The sequence below is a fragment of the Ahaetulla prasina genome, chromosome 1 (assembly GCF_028640845.1).
Source record: "Ahaetulla prasina isolate Xishuangbanna chromosome 1, ASM2864084v1, whole genome shotgun sequence".
Taxonomy (NCBI): Eukaryota; Metazoa; Chordata; class Lepidosauria; order Squamata; family Colubridae; genus Ahaetulla; species Ahaetulla prasina.
The window spans coordinates 324,454,133-324,479,394 of NC_080539.1; the positions used below are offsets into that span (position 1 = coordinate 324,454,133).

The window sequence follows — 25,262 nt, forward strand, 5'->3', positions numbered from 1 at the left end:
GACAGCTATTCTGTCTCACCACAATTTTCTCTTCTCTAATTATCTTCAGTTCCTCTACCTTATTCTTGATAAGTCTTATTTGGTCTGTTTTTTCAATGTCCATCCTAAAATGTGCTTCCAAGAAGGGGATGCAATATTCTAAGATTTTTTTTAAAAAAAATATGTTTAATAATATCTCTACTTGTTTATTTTAAATTTGATCTTTAACTATCAATCATCTTACATTATGGGTAGGAAGGTGGAATACGAACTGAAACAGCCAAGAAACAAACAATAGTGAATGGATGTAACAGTTCCTTACCTTACCTCTGTTTTTTTTTCCTCACAGGACACTTGAACTTTATCCTAACCGCATAACTTCTTGAAAAATCAAAATATTAAACATAATACTTTTTATTTTAACAGAAAATAATTTCATAACAATTAGACCAAGTTAATATTAGTGTATAAATTATTGGTTTTTGTTTTTTTTTAATATTCCACTTCTCCGTCAGTTTCAGGAAACACTTTACCAATTAAAAAGTCGATATCATATACATCAGTGGTGGGATTCAAATAATTTAACAACCGGTTCTCTGCCCTAATGATTTCTTCCAACCACCAGTTCACCAAACTGATCAGAAAGTTAACAACCAGTTCTACCGAAGTGGTGCAAACTGGCTGAATCCCATCACTGATATACATCATAATTGTCATAGTTATCACAGCAAACTGTCAGCAATTAGTCTACATAGGCATGGCCATCACATTTCTCATCGATTCCCAAGCCAGCCCATACCATCCTTTATGCTGACTAGACTGAAGAATAGGTGTTGAAGTACTTAAAGCCTGGAAACAAATAACTTTGGATGCAACTCAAAGTCTATTTATGAGAAATTAATTAAAAAAAACACAAAGAAAATGAAAGCCATTGAAGCAATTATGCATTACAATAAATCTCACTATGTTACAAAAATGAATGTTGAAATCTTTATACGTTTATCTTCTGTTGAGCTGAGCTAATCATCTTGTGATTTCATCTTGCAATATCTAGAACTCACTTCATATTTGATATTCATAAGAAATTGTTCAGCTTTTAAAGCCAGCTGTGACTGAATGGAAGAAATAGAAGTTTGCTTGAATACAAAACAAATTCTAGCCTTCTGCTCACTGTCTTCTTTGGTGTATAATGGCAGGTGTTAGTTCCAAAATAGAGATCCTGTATAATGGTGGTATCATAATTATGGAACTCTTGATCTGTTGAGATTTTACCAGGCTTTCTTTTTTTTCATTGTTGCTAAATAATAAATGTTTTTTTAAAAAAATCAGACTATTAGCTAAATAAAGTTGGGCTTGATAACCAAGAGACAGTAGTGTTACATGCCATGTTCTTCGTATAGCTGCCTTCCAAGTAAGAAGACATGCATGACATGTCTTGATTTTATATAAATTGAATGGTATCTGACTGACAGAACATAATATTGCTAAATCAAACGTCACTATACACTTTGCGTTGTGCTACTTGGAGATCATTTCTTTTGTAAAAAGAAATGATTGATTGGTTTAGTATGCTGAAATAGTTTGATTATATGCCGTTATAGGTCTATATAACTTTATTCCCCTCTGTAAATCAATATCTTCAATCAACTGATCTTTTAAAAAAAATCTCAGAACTCCCAGTTTGTCAATATATGTCTCATAATGAAATATGTATAAGGAAATAATACACCAGCTGTGGTTGCACTGAGCCATATGGAAGCTCTTATGACATCTGCATTTCATCATATAATACTTTGTGCTATACATTATGTAATTATAGCAATAATTTCATATTTGCTCTGGGCAAATGCCGAAAGTAATTGCAGCTTATTGTACAGCCTGCTAAAGTGAACATCAGCTGATTCATGTTGTCAAAAATCATTTGACCCTTGTTTCTCTTTGTCCTGCAATGTTTCTGCTCACTGGCTGGTGACAAAAATATCATTTTTTTCTGAACTATGGGCTGTCATTTTGTGCAGAATTTCTTCACCACAGATTCAAAGCTCCTTCTCTTTCTCTCTCTCTCTCTCTTTCTCCCCCTCCCCCCCTCTCCCCCCTCCCCTTCTCCTTGTTTCTTTCACAAACACACACACACACACACACACACACACACACACACACAGAGAGAGAGAGAGAGAGAGAGAGAGAGAGAGAGAGAGAGAGAGAGAGCACTAGCAACTCTAAAGGCCAAGACAGACTGCTCTGAATAGTCATTAAGGTGCAGCTTCGCTGCCATTGCAGACATCCAGTAATTGAACTGAGTTTGATCAAGGTGTTTATTAGTTAAACCATTATGTGATACATTCCCTGGTGCCTGTAATATAGGGCTGTCTCTGTTTTAGGCAATTGCTAGTTCAACTGCTGTCAATTGTCAGGAAATGACAGGTTGGTATTTATGCTTTTTCTAACCATTCTGAGATGGAAAGTACATTTTATAGCTAAGCAAGTTTCTGAAGATACAATTTGCTCCCTAGATATCTAAGAAAAGTAAATCTGAATAACTGAAAAGTTTGCAAAGATGTTAAAAACTTTTAAGACTTTTACTCATTAAACCAGTACAAGGAACTGAGCAAAGCATGACAGTGGAATTAAAACTTTGGTAAAGGGACAATTTCTATGTAAACAATGATGAAGCCACCTTGGAAAATCCGGGCATATTAATAAACATTGGAATACAACAAGCATATACAATACAAATACACTTTATATTCTTTGAAATTATGAAGATCAAATGTAAACAATCTCATAAAATGTCATATCTACCACTCTCAGAAACTACAAAAGTAGTCATATTTTGAGTGGTATAACCATGGCATATGAGGGAATATAGATACAGATAGTAAATTTCAAAACATCCTTAATAATATTAAATAACTATTCTGCCTGGTTGTTAATATCTTCTTGCTGCGTTGTATACATGGAAAACACAGAAGAAATACTTATTGCTGAATTATAAAACTAAGGAAATTAGACATCCCATCCCATGATAATCTGTGTTCGCATTTATTTTTTTTAAAGTGGGAGAGGGTAGTATTATTTCATCTTTTATATCAGGGGTCTCCAACCTTTGTCCCTTTAAGACTTGTGGACTTCAACTCCCAGAGTTCCTCAGCCAGCTTTGGAAGTTGAAGTCCACAAGTCTTAAAGGGACAAAGGTTGGAGACCCCTGTTTTATATCAAAAATACCCTGTGTTTAGAAAACAAGAACTATTCTTTTTTGGTTCTGTAACATTTTAAAACGTTCATGTATAACCTCTGTCCATCTGAAATGGTGCAATCCTACACCATCTGTAGCCAAAATAATTCAGCTGATCATGTGGTGCACATCTTAGTACATAAAGAAATGACACATCTCTTTGCCATTAATACTCATAATAAAAAAAGGAAGCTTCAGAGGAATAATAGTGATTCCTGGCCGGAATAGAATTGGAAAATAGTATTTTATTTTTTTAAAAAAATCTTTACGTAACAGCTGTAGCCAGTAATTCTTATGGTATACTGTATTTATGAAGATCAATGTGTCATCTTCCTTGGTAGGTGTTTGGCCACTAAATAGTAACAGAAATTGTTTTCATGCCTAGAATAAAAAGAATCAAGCTGTTCTATTAGATTCAATGTCTGTAAATAAGTTAAGGGAATCTAAGCAAAGGATTTTACTGATATTGTGGAGCCAAAATAAAAGTTAAATGTGGAGTTTACCATTTTATACTCAATTTTAAATAATAAAGATAGCAGAAATTCATTATGTCCGTGACAATGCTGAGCAATTGATGAAATACAGGTAGTCCTCAACTTATGACTGGAATTGAGCCCAGAATTATGGTTGTAAGTCATTGTGTTCATAAATTGAGGCACTGGATTCAAAGTTGTTTTTCATGATGGATACTTAATATAGCGGTTAAGCTGGGGTGAAATCTACTTACCTTCCTTACCGGCTCGGAAGTGTGTGCGCGTGTCACATGCGCGCACAGACCTTCTGCGCTTGCGCAAAACCTTCTGCACATAGGCAGAAGGTAAAAAACACGTTACTTCCTGGTTAAAACCAGGAAGTAATGAAACCCAGGCAGATGGGCGGAATGAAGTTCCAGATCACTACCGGATCACCGAACTCCTGGCCACGATTGCTACCTGATTGCGTGATCCAGTGCTACCTGATTGCGTGATCCGTGTTGATTGTGGACTTCAACTCTGGAAGTTGAAGTCCACAAGTCTTAAAGGGACAAAGGTTGGAGACCCCTGTTTTATATCAAAAATACCCTGTGTTTCACCGGTAGCATTTCACCCCTGGATTAAGCGAATCCATTTTCTCCAATGGGCATTGTTTTGCCAGAAGCTGGAAGTAAACACCGGAATAATAAATTTTTTTACAAGTTATGAACACATGACTGGAGGGCATTGCAAGCAGCTATACAGGTAATTCAGTTGCCAAGCATCCAGAATGCAGTCACATGACCATGGGTGTAAGGACTCTCCTTAGCTAGTCCCTCAGGAAAGCAAGACTCTTCAATCAATTAAGTTGAATCAAAAGAACCTTTACTAAGAGAAAGTGATTGAAGGAAAGCAAGGCTGAAAGCCCCCTCGCAAAGCACACTACATCCTTATGTTTCCCAAAAACCAATCCCCCTGACCAGTCCATCAGCAGCCAGTGTGATGCCGCAAGGTTGCTATGGAAACTCTGAGGAACTAGGCAGATAACAGTTCACCTTTAGGGCACGGCGGCCTTGAACTCAGGCTGGAACTGTCTGGGAGGGACTTTGCTTCATCTCTGAAGATATTCCTCCTCCCTAATCCCTGAGCAATTACAGCAAAAGCAAAACCAAGCAAAAATGCCAGCAATCCTCCCCTTCCAATGGAATGGCAGGACCCAATGGTGGACCTGATAATGGGTGTGTCTGCAGCCATTCATCTTCAAAAATGAATCACAAGTATCTCTGGGAAAGTCCATTATAACTATGAATGGTCATTAAGCGATTGATCATTTATCGCAGTCAAGGAAAATATGCTATCATCTATGGTTCTTTCTTACTGCTTGTTGTACACAGGACTCCACGGTGTTAGAAATAAGCAGCATATCTTTATCTTATCTTTCATGTCCTACCTTGAAATATATTTTGATCGGCGTCTCTTGACAAAGGTCCATCAGGAGTATAGAAAATGCAGCAGCAGCAGAAATATTCTCCACACTGAGACCATTTTTATCAATTTGAAAGAAAGAATGAAATGACATATGTTTTTTAGAAGTCTTACTGTTACGTGAACATTGTCACATAAACTTAACAGATAACAGATACTTAGTTTCATCAAATAAGGTGTTAGAGGTTTTTTTAAGCACTATAGCTGCTTTTATAATTTGTGAATCCATTAAGAATTCACGCTGAGGAACCAATTGTGCCTTTTGTGTATATGTGTATGTGTATGTGTGTGTATATAAATGTGTATGTGAGAGATTATGACTAATAAAGTAGAACTGAAGTAAGACTAATAAAACATGCATGCAGGTAGGAATGAAATAGATTCTTAACCAGTCCTCTTGTTTAATTTGATAGTCCAGAGACTATTTATCTTAATTATGGAATTCATCCGTCATCTTAGTTGGACTCTAGGCAATGTATAAGTAGATTTAAGTTATAATAAAAGCAGTAATACAAAATAACAATAATCAGTAATAAAAATATTCTGGTACAGTTGTACAGATGGAAATGGCCTGACCTATGCAATCTTTCCAGGAGAAATAGCATAGGGTTCCCCACTTTTTGGAAGTGAGGTAGGAGACAGCCTGGAAGAACTGTTCTTTTGAAATAGCCTCCTGGTTAAAGTTAGATTGGATCCCTCACTGCCTTTTACAGGTTAAATCATATTTTATAGATTATTTGGGGAATGATGCTGTTTATTTTTATTCTTTTATTTTAAAATTTTTCACATTGATGTTTTAATTGTATATGTATATATGTGTGAACTATTGGGAGTCCTTAACTCAACTGCAGCAGTATATAATGATGGACTTCTTCTATTTCTTTCCCTTTAGCTCTCCACCAGCCTTCTTCTAGTCAGCCAATTGTGCCCTATAGTAATGGTTCAATTGCATCTGATGTATCCAACCCCACTTCGCAGCTATAGTCATACTGCGAATATAGCTGTATTCACAACCACACATCCCAGTTGCATCTTCTAGTAATAAAACAATCAACCCTCGTGTCCCTTTCACTATCTAGGCCAGGAACAGGAGAGGGTCTCATTCCATGAGGGATGCTTCTCAATTCTCTGACTCCTCCTCTAAGAACAGATAATTTAATCCTTCCTATGATTGCTTGATTTATGCTTGTACTCTTCTTCTGCCACCATCATCACATATTTTCACACAGTCCCAAGATCAGGTTTGAATTCACTCCCTGTTGTTCATTTCGCTATGGTCAGTTTTACTTGGCCCTTATCCAGCCAGCCTAATTATCCTAGTCCTGGCCTAATATGACTCTTGGTTCCTCTGATCTTTTTTTATCTTCCCTTCTTCTATATTTTATCTACCTCTGTTTGTTCTCTCTCTCTCACACACACACGTTTTCCCCTCTTTCCTTTTCTCTTCTTTTCAGTCTTTTCTTTCCATGGCTCAGTTGACATCACAGTCACCTACTTCCACGCCATCCTCTTTTCCATTCCATGATGGGCCATCCAAAGGAAATCCAAATAATGCTTTCAGCAAACTTTAGTAGATGTTATTGAATAAATATCAAAAAGGTTATATAATGAATTGTCTTTTTCCCCAACTGATGTCAATCCCCAGAAAAATATGCATATTCCATTGCTATGTTTTTCCTGCCCTTTCACATAATTAGAAATATATTAGAATCAGTCCATATAATGGGATCACAGGATCCCATCTGATGATCTTTTATCTGATCACTTTTAAATGAAGAGGCCAGGAATAATCCAGGATCAATTCATATAGAAAGCTACTATTCAACTATACTCATGTGAAGTGTTTGGTTAATATATTCATTCTTTCCTGATCCATTTGTATGGTAATATTACTGTAATATGACTCTAAAGTGACAATGCAATTTTATCAGAATGCTAATTGGACACCAGCAGGACAGATGGATTCAGTCCTAGGAAACTGGCATCTCCTATGTGCTTTATCTTATGCATTCCGTTTTTACCTTATGTGTTCAGTTTTCTTTTATTGGCCACATATAAGTCATTCTGGCTGCAAAATTGGCTTTTCTAATATTGCTCTTCAAAGTGCAATTTTTGTTCAGGCTTTGAAGTAACTGTATGGAATAAAAAGTGCAAATGGGATCAATATTGCCTTGTTTAAGATGAGAAGCAGATGCTCATTTTCATGTTAAATGTTTTATTGTTACGATTTCTGATGCCAGTCTTGAGTAAAATAAGATTTTAAAAGAATTAGAGAAATAAATGAGTCTAGGGTACACTTGATGTAGATTTTATTTATTTATTTATTTTATAGTATTGGTACATGAAAACCAGAAGTCTACAATGTTATTACAGAGTGGTAATTTGGCTGCCTAAAATTGCTACTTCATTCAGTACACACTCAGGTCCTATCCAGGGAATCCCATTTGTGTGTGTGTGTGTGTGTGTGTGTCTGTGTGTGTGTGTGTGTGTGTGTGTCTGTGTTTGTACTAACTCCACACATAGGGCAGCTAATAAAGTTCTGTGGGAGTGTCAGTATCATCTGGGGGTTTTCCCCCACCAGTTTTTGCCTCACATTTGGCCGGTCCAGTGCCAGTTGGATTCTTGTTTCTGCCATTAATCCCACTGGAGTGATACCTATTTATTTATTTGCATGCTTTCAAACTGCTAGGTTGGCAGAAGCTGAGGCAAGTAATGGGAACCCATTGTCAGCCCTGGAGGCCATATTTTCTTTTCTATCTTCAGGGCTGCCACACTTAATGGTGTGGGAAAGTGTTGTATGGAGTTGATAGAGTTATTTAGCCATAACAACATTCTTTTCTCTGAGAGTCAAGGACGTTCAGCCTGCACTGGAGTGCACCTGGAGTGGCGTGACTGGGAGGCCTCTCCAGTTGGGACAGTGGATTGATCGCACCATGTGATGGACATGTGGGTGTACAGAAAGGGACTTTGACTTTCTTTTGGGTGGGGAAAACCCGGGAGCTTTCAGATTCAGGTTTTTCCCAGATCTGGCAATATGGCATCTCTAATAAACTGGATCTTTGAGGAACTGATTGCCTCAGATTCTTACTTGGTTGAGACCACTCCATCATACAGTGGTCTTGAACGGTAGACTGCAGAAAGCCAACCTTCTCTGGCCAACAAATCCAGCATCTTTAAGACATTCAGCTACTACACCTCATTTAATTAAGATATTATTTTGTCAAGTCTTATATCACATGACTTTCAAAGGCAAATATATCCTGCATTCTCACTTTGTGTTCATCTTATTACTTTGAATGAAACGTGTTCAACTTTCAACTGCTCTTCCTGTGACTTTGTTTCCAGAATTTACCCACAACTCTTTTCTTTCCCTCACAGGAACAAGGCAAAATTGGTGTAGTCTTCAATATTGGCACAGTAGATATCTCTATCAAAGAAGAGAGCACTCCTGTGAATGATGGCAAATACCATGTTGTGCGTTTTACCCGGAACGGTGGTAATGCAACACTTCAGGTAGATGGATGGCCAGTAAATGAACATTACCCTTCAGGTAAATCTCTAAATAAAGATGTCTTTCTCCTTTTAAAAATTATTATCTTTAGATCCTGAAGTAGGAGCTGTAAAATATATTCAGTGAAGAAATCATTCTATAACTCATCTTGCAAGAATGAAGAGCTGACTTAGATATCTTTTAATTTTTTTAAAGAAAAAGTTGAAGTTATTAGATCATATTCATCATGCTGATCAATAATATATTTTCTGTAATGTCAATTGTTAGAGAACAAGAGTGGCACAAATATTGGATGCAGGTAATGAAGAAGAAATCACATGCACCTTTGAATATAATCTGATTCTGCAGAGAATGAAAAAAAAATGCAACCTATAATCTACATGTGTTAGAATATTCCTGTAGATTAATGGGTGATCTAGAAAAAACAATCTAATGCACATTGCTGCAAACTACTGTCAAAATTATTTGGCACTATTAGAATTGCTACCTGTGGCTTTTCTTAGTCATTAATAACGGGATATAATTGAAGAAGAATTAACTTCATTTACTGTAATACAAAGCAAAAACAATCATGAGTATTTAGAATCACAAATATTTATATTGGTTTTTGTACATTCCTTACTTCTTCAAAGAGCTTCTATCTGATGCTTTGACAAAAACTGTTTGAAGCAGTAAGAAATGTACAGAAATTTATATTTACTGTAAGTGCAACAAATGTAGTTTTATGTTTGTTTTTATTTTGAAAACTCCATAAATCTGATATGTAATATCACTAAATAGATGCAATTAGACAGCAGTTGATCAACTAAGATATCATTTTATTTTTTTCAGTTGTTTGAAAAATATCTTAGAGTCTTAAGGTACTTTTAATTAAAGTATAGCAATGAAAAAATAATTAAAATTATCTCAGCCACTCCAGAGATCAAGATATATGTTGGGCAGCCTATCTAAACTTATTTAAAATAGAAAACAATAAGATTACTAAAAGTTAGAACAAAAATAATCCAATTTATGGGATGTCAATCTATGCTATTTTAGACACTTCCTTCAAATTTAACAAAGATGACCTAGGAACTGTGCTGTTGATATATGTCCTTTCTTTGGTAAGTGGAAGAATAAAAATCAGAATACATTCTAATAGGTTGCACTAAGAATGAATTCAGTATCCCTTCTAACCTTTGAAATGTTCCATTTTCCTCAATCCATCATTGATACATTTTTCTATTACTGTGTATATGTATGCCAAAGGGCATTTGGGGATATTAAACTGGGCTTTGCAAATTTGGAAAAAGGACAGAGAACAAGATCATGATAATAGACAGTGATAAAGTAGCTTGCAGACGATCAATATGCTATGTTGTTTCTACTTTCATAGCAAAAATGTATTTATGGTCTTTTGGTCGGCAACAGGTAGGGAATCATTTCAGAATAGTTGCTTCAGTTGAACTCAGTTGAAATAATTCAGGGTGGGCCCTGAATTTTTTATATTATTATTAGTATTATTAGTATTAATATTAAAATTATTATTAATATTAATAATAATTAAAATTTTATTTATTTATTTATTTGTCAACAAGTACAAGGAAACAAGTAACAGTATAGACATAGACATGGACACATCAAAACAATTTGGCACAAATAAAAGGATATAAATAAGCAAAACATAGCCATAAACACATAAAATGAGTACATATAAATGGGAACAGTAGGACATGGACAGTAGGCACTCTGGTGCGCTTATGCACGCCCCCTTAGGGACCTCTTAAGAAACGTAAAAGGTCCATGGTAGACAGTTTAAGGTAAAAGGTATGGGGGTTAGAGAGACTAACAACAGGAGCAGGTAGAGTGTTCCAGACATTTACTACTCTATTGCAGAAGTCATATTTCCTCCAATCAAGATTAGAGCAAATTACATTGAGTTTGAATCTATTAATAGCCCTTGTGTTATTATGGTTGAAATTAAAGTACTCATTAACAGGTAGGATGTTATGGTAAATAATCTTGTATATTAAGCTTAGGTCGGAACATAGACAGCGTAATTCAAGGCTATCCAGGCCTAAAATTTCAAGCCTGGTGGTATGGGGAATTTTATTTCGAGCAGAGGATTTGAATACTCTTCTAGTAAAATATCTCTGGACCCTCTCTAATTGTATTGATGTCTGAAATACAGTGAGGGTTTCAGGCAGGTGAGCAGTATTCAAGGATAGGTCTGGCAAAGGTTTTGTATGCCCTAGTTTGAAGTATAGCATTATCAGAGAGAAAACTTCATAAAATAAGGTTGACAACTCTTAATACCTTTTTTGCAATGATGTTACAGTGAGCTCTGGGGCTTAGATCTTTTGAAATGAATACTCCTGGGTCCTTAACAGAGTGTGGGTCAATTTTTAGATCATTTCCAGCCAGCATATATTTGATGTTCTTATTTCTATTGCCAATGTGCAGGACTGAACATTTGTTAGCAGAGATTTGGAGTTGCCAATTGTTTGATTAGATTAGATTATTAGATTAGATACATAATCTAGGTCGTTTTGAAGGGTAATAGATTTGTCTGTGGTGTTGAATAGTTTAACAGCAAAGAGGACGCAGCTACTTATAATGTGATCACAAAGGTTGTTGATATAAAGCAGAAAGAGTGTTGGACCTAGAACGCTGCCTTGGGGAACACCACTGTTACAGATACTGGATTTGATAGGGTGCTCCCTATTTTGACCACTTGTTGCCTGTTTGACAGGAGCGCAGCTATCCAATTATGCAGGGGTCCAGAAATGCCATAAGATTTTAATTTTAGAAGTAGTTTGTTGTGTACTACTGAATCAAAGACTTTATAGACGTTTATGTAAATTGCGTCTATTGCTTTGCCCTGGTTGAGTTGAGAGGTCCAAATGTTTTTGCAGTGTATGAGTTGCAGATTACATGACAATTTTTTCCTGAAACCAAATTGCTTATTAAAGAGTAGGTTATTTGTTGCTAAGTGGAGGGTGATGTATTGGTTTATGATGGATTCCATGACTTTACATGTGACGTAGCAAAGAGAGATTGGTCTATAATTCTCAACAAGGCCAGGATCACCTTTTTTGAAGATAGATATGACTTGCTAATGACCATATGTAAGGCAAGGAGCTCTTTCTAAAAGATACTTCATAGGTGGTGCTTAGAGGTTCGGCTATGGCAGAGGAACGCTTTTTAAGAAAGAAGGCACATATTCCATCAGGACCAATAGATAGAGATGGCTTTAGTTTGTGTAGTGCCCTTATGACGCTATCTTTGGTAAAATCAATGTGGATTAGATCATTGCAATTGATTGAGGTACGACTAGGAAATGAAGGGGAATTGCCATTGCTGCTGACAAAAACTGAAAAAATCTCCCTGCGGTGTTGAATGGCGGTCAGAAAGTCCAGGCGAAGGAGAGAGTGATCTGACCATGACAAAGGTTCAATGACTATTTCCTTCAAGTCCAGATCTCTCGACCACTGACCAGAGACAAAAATCAGGTCCATAGTGCCACCCCCAATGTGAGTAGGGCCATCGACTACTTGGGTCAGGTCCAAGGCCGTCATGGAAGCCGTGAACTCCCGAGCTGCTGTCGATGACGAGACGGAAGATGGCAAGTTAAAGTCCCCCATGACTAAAAGTCTGGGGGTCTCAACTGCCACCCCCGCAAGCACCTCCAGGAGCTCGGGCAGGGCAGCTGTCACGCAGCAAGGAGCCAGGTACGCGACCAGCAAGCCCATCTGACACCTATGACTCCATCTCACAAAGAGGGATTCGCACCCGGCAATCTGAGGTACGGTGGTCTCCCTCGGCTCTAGGCTCTCTCTAATCACAACCGCCACCCCCCCACCCCCACCCTGAGCCCTCGGCTGATGGAATGCACGGAAACCCGGCAGGCACATCTCAACAAGGGGCACGCCCCCTTCCGTGCCCAACCAGGTTTCCGTAATGCCTATAAGGTCTGCAGCGCCCCCCTGAATAAGATCGTGTATTAGGGGGGCCTTATTGACTACGGACCATGCGTTGCATAGCATGAGCCGAAGGCCCAGGCTCTGAGGGTCTTGACCATCCGGGGAACGGGAAAGGGACGGGGGATCGGGGCGCGCGATCGCCTGCAAACATCGAACGCGCGCCCCCCCAGAACGATATGATCCCCCCCTTCCACCATATCTGCCCCTCCCACTTACCGTGCAAATAAAACCACCCTCACCAACAGGAACGCAATCTCCCCCCCTAACCTCCGAACCCGTTAAAGGACCGTCACGAGCACGCGCAAGGACTGGCTCCCCACCCGATGGGCTACCCCCAACGCCCGCCCTAACCCTCCCACCCCTTAAAAAAGCCCTATCTAAAAAAAACCAAAGGCTCTTTTTCTTCGCATGCCACCTCTGTGGATCCCAAGACCCGTCATTGAGGCCGGCCCTTGATAATGAGGCGGGCCATTCCTGCGAGGTGGGGGCACCCCGCAGGCGCAAGAGTTCTAAAGCAGAGTATCGCATGTAAATAAATTAAAAGCATAAACAGGAGAACGGGAACGACGAGAGGTAGTAATGTCTGGGATGGCAAGATGTAATGCCAAGTCCAAATGGATACCCATCATCCGATATGTCTTAAGATGGTGGCTGGCTTAAAGCTGGTACAAGATGATATGATAGGCAGACATAGTCTGATGGTAAAGTTATTGCTATTCTGCACAAAGCTCAGTCCTAAAACCCATAACCTAGAAGAGGTGGTACTTCTCTCCCCCGTCAGCGGCGTCCCAGATATTTCCAAAATAGATGTTTCCAAAGTAGATGTTTCAAAATAGGGCCCCAATACACCAGTCAGTCTCCAATCATCTTCCCGGAAAATTCCAAAAATGGCCATGGCCCAAAAGACTCAAGCCAGCCATATAAAATGCAAGATGACAAGTGCAGATGACCCATGTTACAGATGAAAATGTAACTTCTTGGTCCCGGGAAGAAGCAGGCCCAGCTAGGCCAGACCAGGCTGAACTAGGCCGGAACACCTCCAGCAGGGGCCGCAAGGGGGATCCTTCACAGCCCTTCCCCTCAGGCCCATCCACCGAATTCAGAGGACGACCTGGGAAAACCAGGAAGAGCCGGAACAGACCTGAAATAATCTGGGAACGCCAGATGTCCAAACCGGGATGAGAAACCCAGCCGCGGCTTCCCCACAGCCAAATACAAGCCGCGGCCTTGTCCGTAGCCCGATGGCCGCCATCCGCAGCTCGCCCATCCCCGGTCTCGTTCCCGGCAGCCGAGAGTCCGAAGAGGCCCGCAGACCTCTCCCCCGGCTGCCCGAGAGATGAAATACCTGACCGGGGGGCGAAGACCGCTTGGCAAGCCACCTGGGTATCGCCGTCCTCTCCTCACAGTTGCTTTCGTTGTCGGCTCCCGCCCGGGCGAGTAATAAGATGGCCGCCGTTCGCAGCTTGCCCTCCCCGGTCTCGTTCTCGGCAGCCGTGAGTCCGAGGAGGTCCAAAGACCCCTCTCACGGCTGCTCAAGAGATGGTACGCCTGACCGGGGGGCGCAGACTGCTCGGCAGACCGCCTGGGCGTCGCCATCCCCTCCTCATACCATCGTCGTCGTCTCCGGTCTTCTGTTAAGCCGCCATCTCGCGCATGCGCAGAGCCTTATCTTAGACCAAGCACATAAGCAGAATCCATTACAGAGTTGTCAAAAGGGAACTTTACAGCATGATCTAATGCAAATGTATCCAGGTACAAATTCTACAGCCTAAGTCTGCTTTGTTTGCTAGCAAATTTTGCTCAAGATTGTAGCCTTAAGTGTGATGGATGCATAATCTTGCACATTTTTTGTCAAACAGTATAACTTGAAAGCAGTGGTGAAATCCAATTTTTTTATTACCGGTTCTGTGGGTGTCACTTGTTGGGCATGATGTGTCTTGGTGGGCGGGGCTTGGTGGGTGTGGCAGGGGAAGGATACTGCAAAATCTCCATTCCCACCCCACTCCAGGGGGAAGGATATTGCAAAATCTCTATTCCCATCGCACTCTGGGGCCAGTCAGAGGTGGTATTTGTTGGTTCTCCGAACTGCTCAAAATTTTCGCTACCAGTTCTCCAGAATCTGTCAGAACCTGCTGGATTTCATCCCTGCTTGAAAGGTTAGGAGATACATTAACCTTGTTAAAGATGCTGCCTTGTGTTTTTTGGGGGGGAAATGTATGGGGTATAATTATAAAGTTCATAAAATATTTTTTGTTCTAGCAGTGATAGTTTTCATTCCCCAGAGAAACTAGAACCAATACTTATGTATTGACTCTTCAGATCTGAAATGAGTATAAGTGCTTCTAAAAACCAAGCACCTAAGATTTATAGAGTTTGTACTACAATAAATTCTAGTTTCCTTCAGATGTCTCCTTTCTTGTCTTGCTATTGTTAACCTCACACCTTCCTCTTTTATGTCCTTCCTCAAAAGGCTTAAATTTTAAGTTTTACAATGTAAGTCCATTTCTTGTATCATTTTCCCACTTGGGAGTGCAATGGGCAGGTTGCTTCTTTTCTTCACAGCTTCCTTTTTACTTTTATTTAGCATGTTATCCGTTAGTGTTCCCCATTCATCCCCACCCACCCCCCACTCCATTTCACAGGCTGGAGATAAATAGCCCTATATCTTACAAGCTAAATACAATTACTGCTATCAAAACTGGAGCCTTTCTCTCCTTGTAAATGTCTCTTGCAAGCTGATAAGCTGTTCAAGACAACCATGGGCCTCTGCTTAATCCTGAGATTAAACACAGCCACCCAGAAGACATCAAAAGATAATATTTAAAGGGGAGAATTGAAAGAAAAAGAGAGATTCTCAACTAAGATATGAAGAAAGGACATGCACACCAGTCAAGGTTATTTGTAAAAGAACTAATCAAAATACAAAGAGCTTGCAATTAGAGTGGAATATTATATCTTATAACATTCAAATTGTCATGGATACAAAAGATGAAATTTACTAGGAAAACCTTCGGGATTAAAAAAAGAGTGGGAGAAGAAGAGATGAGCATAGAGGTTTGTTTGGCAGCAATTGAGGAAGTCAGATCTATGAAACATGATGAAAGATTCCACAGCTGGTCCTATCTGAAACTTGACTAACAACTGCTTTAGGGGCAGTAGGTGCACTCTTCATGTGTTCCTTACTCATCATTGAAAGACAATTCAAAGTATGCTATACAATGTGTTTTGGCATTGAAACTTCACCTTTTGATGAGATTTCATGAAACGTATTGCTAGTTTTGAAATAAAAGTCTACTTCTATCCCAGCCAACCTTTGAACAAAGGCTAAGAAAGGAAATCATTTGATTCTTTACCTTTATTCTTTAGCAAGATATCTTAATTATATACCATGATATACTTTTGAGATCCACTACAGTGCATCAACCAAAAAACCTATTTCCTTAAATCAATGTGATCAAGCTTTATTTCTTAGCTGGAGATACAGATACAAAGTCATCTGTAATCATTATCAGAGATTCTGTTTTGAAAGCAAAACTTCATATATGGATATAGATCCTGCCCTCATGTTGACCAATGGCTGTCTGTGGACATTTCTCTCTAGAACAGGGGTGTCAAACTCACATTGTCACAGCGGCATCACGTGACATTTCATTATTTTTCCCCCCTTTGCTAAATTGGTCATGGGCAGCACACAATGCATCCGGCCCACGGGCTGCGAGTTTGACACCCCTGCTCTAGAAGTACATAAAGCACACACTGCAATTCTTCCTGTTACAACATTACTAGGGTGCAGAAGTGAAAAATCACAGCCCCACTCTTGTGGAGTAAAGAGTATAATTTATGAAGCTTGAATGGAGTAGTCACATGAATTTATTTATTTTTTATTTATTTATTTATTTATTTTGTCACAACAATATATGTAACTATCATACAGAAAGGTTATATAGTATATAAAGGAATAAGCATATATATATAGGAAAAAGAAAAGAAAAACAATAGGACAGGAACGGTAGGCACGTTTGTGCGCTTATGCATGCCCCTTATGGTCCTCTTAGGAATGGGGTGAGGTCAATAGTAGAAAGTTTTTGGTTAAAGCTTTTAGGATTATGAGAAGAGACCACAGAGTCAGGTAAAGTATTCCAAGCACTGATGATTCTGTTACAGAAGTCATATTTTCTGCAATCTAGATTAAAGCGGTTGACATTAAGTTTAAATCTATTAGTTGCTCTTGTATTATTGCAATTAAAGCTGAAGTAGTCTTTGACAGGAAGGACATTACAATAGATGATTCTGTGAGTTAAACTTAGGTCTTGTTGAAGGCGACGGAGTTCCAAGTTTTCTAAGCCTAGGATTTCAAGTCTGGTGGGATAAGGTATTTTATTGTTTTCAGAGGAATGGAGAACTCTTCTTGTAAAATATTTCTGGACACGTTCAATTGTATTGATGTCAGAGATGTGGTGAGGGTTCCAAACAGGTGAGCTGTATTCTAGAATTGGTCTAGCAAATGTTTTATATGCTCTGGTTAGTAGTGTGGTGTTTTTGGAAAAGAAGCTACGCAAAATTAGGTTTACAACTCTTAGAGCTTTTTTTGCTATGTAGTTGCAGTGGGCTTTGGCACTTAGATCATTTGACATGAAAACTCCAAGGTCTTTAACGGGATGGGGGTCGTCTGTAAGGTAATGTCCATCTAGTATGTATTTAGTTTTTGTGTTCTTTTTTCCTATATGTAAGACTGAGCATTTGCTGGTTGAAATTTGGAGCTGCCAATTTTTAGATCAAGCGGTTAGATGATCAAGGTAGTTTTGAATGATAGAAGTATTGTCTGTGGTGTTAAAAAGGTTGACATCATCAGCAAAGAGAACACAATTACTTGAGATATGGTCACAAAGATCATTAATGTATAGTATAAAGAGTGTTGGTCCAAGGACGCTGCCTTGAGGAACGCCACTCTTGACAGGAACAGGATTTGATAAAGCATTGCCAATTTTGACCACTTGTTGTCTGTTAGACAGAAAAGCAGATATCCATTTGTGGAGGGGTCCTGAGATGCCATAGGATGTTAGTTTTAGGAGAAGTTTATCGTGTACTACTGAGTCAAAAGCTTTGCAGAAGTCTATGTAGATTGCATCTATTGATTTGCCTTGATCTAGATTTGAAGTCCATATGTTTTTGCAGTGGAGAAGTTGTAAGTTACATGATAATTTTTTCCTGAAACCAAATTGTTTGTTGGAGAGTAGGTTGTTAGTTTCTAAGTGTGAGGTAATGGATTGGATGATGATAGATTCCATGACTTTGCAGGTGACGCAGCAAAGGGAGATCGGTCTGTAGTTTTCGACTAAGCTGGGGTCTCCTTTTTTGAAGATAGGGATGACTGTGGCTAGTGACCAAAGTTTGGGAAGAGAACTGGTAGTGAAAGCTTTATCAAAGATAACACTTAGGGGTTCTGCTATATTAATGGAAAGTTTTTTTAAGAAGTATGCACATAGTCCATCGGGTCCAATAGAAAGCGATGGTTTTAAGTTGTGAAGAGTTTTTCCAACGTTGTCTTCTGTGAAATCTATATGAGTTAAATCATCATAGTCATTGCTGGTTCGTTTGTGGAATGTCGGATATGTGTTATCGGAGTTAACAAAAACTGAGCCAAAGAAAATGTTGAAGAGGTTTGCTTTGACTGTTTCGTCATTGCATTCTTTGTTGTTAGAATCTTTTAGTGGTGGGGTGGATCTTGAGGTTATGTTGCAGGATACAATCTGGGTTGGTCACCAGGACCAGAGGCTTTGTCTTCCAAGCTTTTGCTGGAAGTCCATCTTCAAGGAACTTCTCTACCAGAATATATGCTCTGAGCTATTCTATGCATTGTATTTATCTGTAGCCAGGTTAGGTGTAACTTCTTATTAGTTGATTGATGGCCAGCTATTAAGTCATTGGCTGTTGCTTCCTTGTGGTGCCAAATAGTTGTATTACACATTGTATTAAACCAAGAATCTTTGCACATGAAGTCACCTATAAGTGTTTTCATGAACACAGCTTTTTTCTGTGACTAGGCAAATATATCAACTGTTTACTACAATATTTTAATCCGGAGCTATAACTTCTTGCATCTAAATAAATTTTAAGTCAAGAGTTATACTTGATCTACTAATTTAGTTTCTTTGGTTGCAGGAAACGATCATCCTAAATTTTGTATTTACCTTCCAAATACATGAAAGCAGGAACAAAATGAGAATTAATGGGTTGCAAGCACAGGCAAGCAGTTTCTTCACATTGTGATACTAACACTAGGATTGGAGTGCCGAATGCACACTAATCATGGGTAATTGGAAATATTCAGTGCAGATGCATTTGAAATTTTATCCTAGAAGGAAATGCTTAAGATGGTCATCTATTTTAGCCTAATTAAGCATTACACTAAGCCAGGTTATGTTAGTGATTAGATCAAAAATCACCCCAAATCATACATTTCCATGCTGAGTTCAAACTCTTCAAAAAAATTAGAGATTTTGCCATGCCTTTTTTTAATTGAAAGATGAAAAAATATAATTTCAAAGTAATACACAAAAATCTGTGCTACTGACATAGATCAGATTTAGGCTATTTCATATTCCCCTCCATATGAATTGTTTAATGATAAAGAAATATCTTGTGCCAACTATTATGCCCTATATACAGTATTTACAAAAGCTATCAGTGTGAACCAGCCCACTTTTGAGTAGAAAGCTGTTAAGAGCTGATAACGTTTTAAGTGTGCTCTTTGGGGATATTCTTGTATGTTTATACTCTCTACTTTATGACAGCTGAATTAATGATGGGGACATGGCCTCACCTTCGAATGTTTAGCAGCTTTGTGGATTGTTTGAGATCCTTAATGTTTCTTTTCATGCTTGGTGTTTGTAATGTTTAATTTTTCATCTTTTACTCATTTTATGGGATTTAAATGAATCCTCCAACACTTCCTAGAAGTGCAGCTGATGGCAATTCCACCGCACTGCGTACTTCCCTAAAGGAATCTAAAATAAATTAAAAGACAGAGTTAAAAATGCAGCCTTGGAGATCCCTGCTTTGAAAGATGACACTTACAGCAGTGATTAAAGCATCATAAGCAGTGGTGGGATTCAGCCAGTTCGCACCACTTTGGGAGAACCGGTTGTTAACTTTCTGAGAAGTTTTGCAAACTGGTTGTTGGAAGAAATCATTAGGGCAGAGAACCAGTTATTAAATTGCTTGAATCCCACCAATGATCATATGTGGATGAAAAGAAAGGTAGGTTGCAGGCAGTGGTGAAATCCAATTTTTTTTACTACCAGTTCTGTGGGCGTGGCTTGGTGGGCATGGCAAGGGAAGGATACTGCAAAATCTCCATTCCCACTCCACTCCAGGGAAAGGATATTGCAAAATCCTCATTCTCACCCCATTCTGGGGCTAGCCAGAGGTGGTATTTGCCAGTTCTCTGAACTACTCAAAATTTCTGCTACCGGTTTTCCAGAACATTTTAGAACCTGCTGGATTTAACCCCTGGTCGCAGGTTGTGACTGTAGAGTTAGTTTATGTACATTGTCATTATAAGACAGCACGAAAAACAAACATGTAAAAATGGATCACATTTAGCAATCTCTTTCCAGACTAATAGAATCATCTGCAAATATAGCAAATTTGTAAAGACCATAGATAGATCTCTTTCCCTCATGGATTAAAGCACATCATACATTTTAGTCATCTTATCATTTGTGTTTCACTAGGAAGAGTTTGGAAATTTAAGTTGTCAGTCTGATAATTCTTTCCAATTCCTTTACAGGTAGTCCTCGATTTATGACTGTAGTAGAGTCTACCCTTTATAAGTCATGACATCAAAAAGAGAATCAACCATATGTGACTGAGATGCTTTTATGACCTTATGTGTGGTGATTATTGAATGAATGCTACTCTCATTAAACAAACCCCTTGTTCACCATGGGTCATATTTGCCAAAAACTAGAAGTAAATACCAGGTTTTGGCAAAAATGTCATACATCATGGTCACATGATCATGTGCAAATTGCCATAAATGCAACCCAGTTGCCAAGGGCTTGAAATGTGGTCATGTGATCCTGAGGGGAGTCAGACATCAGATCTTTAGAACTAAATCATAAGGAAGAATTTTGGGGGGGTCTATCATAACTTGGAATGGTCTTTAAGTGATTGGTCATACGTTGAAGACTAACTGTATTTCATTGGCATCAGTCATCCTGTCCATATTAGTTGTACTAAATATAGCATGTGAAAACAATATGCAAAAATAATGCCAGATAAAAATCTAATATATCTAAGGATTTTAAAATAAAAATGTATAAATCTTAGCCCAAAAATATATTATTGTAATTTTATGTTTGTAAACATTGTTTTACCTCATTTACATTAATAAAGCGTAATAACATGAGGGTGGTGGGAGTAACTAGTATGCTAAAATTTAGGTTAATACCTACCGTAAGATTTGTTAGGAAGCTTATAATAGCAAGTATAAAGCATTTAAAATATATAACAAAATATAAAAACATAAATCAAAAGTAATAAAATTGCTTAAATAAACAGCATGAGAAACCATTTACCAAAAATAATGAATGTGAGATCAGAAATCTAAAAAATTACCAAATCTTTTTAAGGTTTTAAATATGACAATATAGAAATATTTTGGAAAATAAGGTCAAACAAACAAAATATATATAGTAGGCTCACAAGGAAAGCCAAGTTAGAATGGCAATATTCAAAGTGCTAAAAAGCCCCCCCCCCTTGAAGGAGATGGGTTGTCTAGAAATATGAAAATAAATAAATAAATAAATAAATAAATAAATAAATAAATAAAAAATAAAAAATAAATAAAATGTAGAAATAAAGCAAAAGCTAATTTTTGCAATATAATCAATATATGCATGTCTATATGGATGTACATAAAACACTATATGGATATAATTTTATTTCTGAACTTATTAGCAATTATATTAATGGCAATGTATCATAACATCTCAACCTCATTAACTGTCATGAAGATAAAATAAAGAGTGGGAAGAACTGTATAGATTATACTACACTGAGCAGAAAAGTTGAAACATAAGAATAAATACAATCAGGGAGAGACCATGGAAAAATAAATTAGTATACACAAGTTCCATTTCTAAACAGTTTGTGAAATGTGTTAATGAACATTTACACATATTTTCATGTGTATCTCTCCAATGTAAATACTATTGCAATAATTAATAAACATTATTTTAATAGATAAATGTTGTAACAGATATTTTGCAAATGATATTTTTCTAATTTAATGATTTGGTGAGTATATTCCCCCAACAAGCATATTTTTAATCTACTTTTATTGTATGCATTTTTTAATGCATTTATTGGCAGGAGGTGATTTTTAAAGGCTCTCTACGGTTGTGTCTGAAAATTACCCTTTGTCTATTAAGCTCCCTTTGAGACACAGGTCTAAAATGTCTGGATGATGAAAATAGTAAATAAGTATGAATTAGTGTCATATGATGGATAGTTTGAACATAGTCCAAAGAAATTTACCTTCAGATATTTGAAATTAGACTTCAGATATTTGTTCAGGTATTCAATCTATTAATGCTACATCATTATCTAACTCACAAACTAATTCTCAGGTCAAAAACCAAAGTATGGCTTTTATAGTTTCCAGTTTTTTGAAAGCAGTATTCTAATCTAAATATAAAGTGTCATTAGAGTCATTATTCAAAGCTGCTAATTACCTTTAAGCATTCTGATGAGATGAACTGTCAAAATCTGGTGTATATTTTGTTACAAAAACTAGAGGAAGAAAGACTTAGAAAAGAAAAGGAAGTTACAAAGAAGATATTTATTGTTTTACTATTTACTACTTACCGTTCCACAGATCAAGTAAAAATTTAAGGATGAGTTGGCTTGGTGAAAACAGGTCTAACTTCAGTTGACTTTTTCTCCTTCCACTGCTATACCTTGTCTCCTATACATCATAACTTTTGTACCCATGTTACCTTTGATCCAAGCCTGTGTATTGGGGTAGCTTTAATGTGAAGTTTAGCTCTTGACAATAAAGCATCACAATGGGAAGAATGAAAAACAAAGAAAAGACTTAAAGGAAATATCAGGATCAGACAGGGAGGGAAAAGGAAGTCAAGGTCATCACAGAGTAGAAGAAATGAAAGTACAGAAAAGAAAAGCAGAGCCAGAATAGCCAGTTATATAACTTTTTTTTTTCAAGTAAGAAATACACTGAGAAAAAGGACAAATGTTATAGAGCTGAAACAAATTTGAAAATAGTTTCCTGTTCAAGTGCCTTAATCACTTTTTTTCTTCTAGTGGGAACACTGAAGTACAAGTAGGTTATCCTAATTGGTAGTGAAAAAGTTGGAACAAAAATTTTGTAAAGGCCTATAATTTGCCAATTCAATTTTCCTGTATGAAGCAACTTTTTAGTATTATCACAGAAAACCTGCAAATAATGCTCCAGGACCAACTGGTAAGTGTGGACCAAATCACGATGATATACAATGAATGAATGAATTCAGGAACCAACTTCTATTAAGGAGACTGTAATAAAAAGTGTTCAAGAGCCCTTTAAAAATTAATGTGATACTTTTTTCAAAAATGTACGTGTCGTGCAATTCATCAGATTTTTTTATGTGAAGAAAACTAGTAAAGTGATAGAAGCAGATAAAAAAATAAGATGAAATTCCTAACATTCTGCCCCAGTGGTAAAATCCAGATTTTTTTACTACCGGATCTGTGGGCATGGCTTGGTGGTTGTGGGTGGGGAAGGATATTGCAAAATCTCCATTCCCACCCCACTCTGGGGCCAGCCAGAGGTGGTACTCAAAATTTCCGCTACCAGTTCTCCGAACTGCTCAAAATTTCCACTAAATCTCCAGAACCTGTCAGAACCTGCTGGATTTCACTCCTGATCTGAGTATGAATAGCTCAGCAATTCTGCTGGGTGATCTTATTGGTACTTTGCTGAAAGAATAGGAGTTCCACTTTGAAGCACAGTAGATGTAAATTGATTGTTACTAGTGGATCAGAACCTGCTGGATTTCACCGCTGTTCTGCCCCAATGCTGCTATCTGGAATACAAGGATTTGTCATTAAATGCTCTATGGGAGAGGACTGTTTTTACCACTGTTTTTATAGGATAAGGTAGGAAATCATCCTAGTTCAGGCGCCAGATTGTTTCATAGTGAAGCTGTCAGAACAAAGATAATCTTATCAAAGATAAGCTCCTGTTATCCAGATTTCCCAGTGCTCCTCAAGGTAAGATCATGTAAGGCAGGCTGATTAGAGTCAGATAGAGGTCATAAGGACCCAAGATATTTAGGACTTTATAGATACTGAACAATTCCTTAAATTAGGTCGAGAAACCCAACCACAGCCAATGGAACTCCTGAAGTTTAAGTAACACCACTCAACAATAGAGCAATGACACTGCGTTTTGTCACTGCCTGTGTGATCTTGCAATGCCCATCTAACCTTGTGATGCTTGCAAATCTTTATAAATGAATAATCTGTTAGACATTATACATTTCTGTCCTCTCTTTTTCTAAAAAGAAGTCTTTCCCGCAGCTGCCTTTAACAATTTATTTTTTGTATTCATATTGCAGTAATACAAAGACTAGATCTGAGTTACAAAATCTGGTTTCATATGCCAGCTTTGCCAAAGTGAATACTTTGTGTCACTTGGCCATACAGTATTGCAAATATAAATTGAGAATAATAATTTGGTTTTTTTTCTCCCTGAATGTTTTGTGAAGATAAGCATAAGAAAGTTTGTAAAGCTGACAACAAAAGTACTATACAGGAAATCAATATCAGTGATTCCAATTCATGCCATAGAAATAGGACATAAAGCTGCAACAAATGTTCTAGAACTCAGGACATGATGAAAAATAATTCAGTTTGCTCTCGGCAGCAAGCTATTCTGGAGAACTCTATATTTCTTAAGATACATTTTTATTTGGGAAAGAGTTGGTTTCAAACTCTTTGGCCTATATGATAGCTCTGCCATTGAGCGAGAACAAATTTTAGTTCCTGCCAAGGCAATAAGGTGGTTAATTGTTAACAAACATGGCTTTTATTAATTTACTTAAGAGTAATAGTTATTAATTTACTTAAGAGTAATAGTTATTGATAAACTTTATTATTCTTTAATCAATTTAATCTCTTTCTGAAGTTATTTATTATTTGTGTACAACATAATGTTAAACACAGCTGATTGAAAAGTTAAAGTGCCTTTAAAACATATTGTACTACCTTCCTTAGGAGAATTTTTTTCTCTCCAGATTTCTTATTAGTATATTCAAGGATTTCATAATTTATTAGATTGTCTTAATATTCCACCTGAAAGCAGACATGTTCATTCTATTTTTTGGAAATTGTTGGAACCTTTATGCTACTCTGCTTTGCTTCAATAACAGCATTTCATCATTACGCATATGTCCATCAAGGGGCAAAATTTGACATTATCCAAATATTTTTGTGGTTTAGAAAACACTTTTTTTTGAAATTTACATTTATATCCCGCCCTTCTCCGAAGACTCGGGGCGGCTTACAGTGTGTAAGGCAATAGTCTCATTCTATTTGTATATTTACAAAGTCAACTTATTGCCCCCCCAACA

General features: G+C 37.6%; 1 protein-coding gene across 1 annotated transcript in view; it reads left to right on the plus strand.

Moving 5' to 3' along the window:
- Positions 1 to 25,262, plus strand: part of NRXN3 (neurexin 3) — a 1,004,058-nt gene that overhangs the window by 817,730 nt on the left and 161,066 nt on the right. Inside the window, exon 12 of the mRNA XM_058162458.1 lies at positions 8,530 to 8,701. Within this exon, the coding sequence (XP_058018441.1) occupies positions 8,530 to 8,701 (172 nt within the window). The remainder of the gene's footprint in view (positions 1 to 8,529; positions 8,702 to 25,262) is intronic.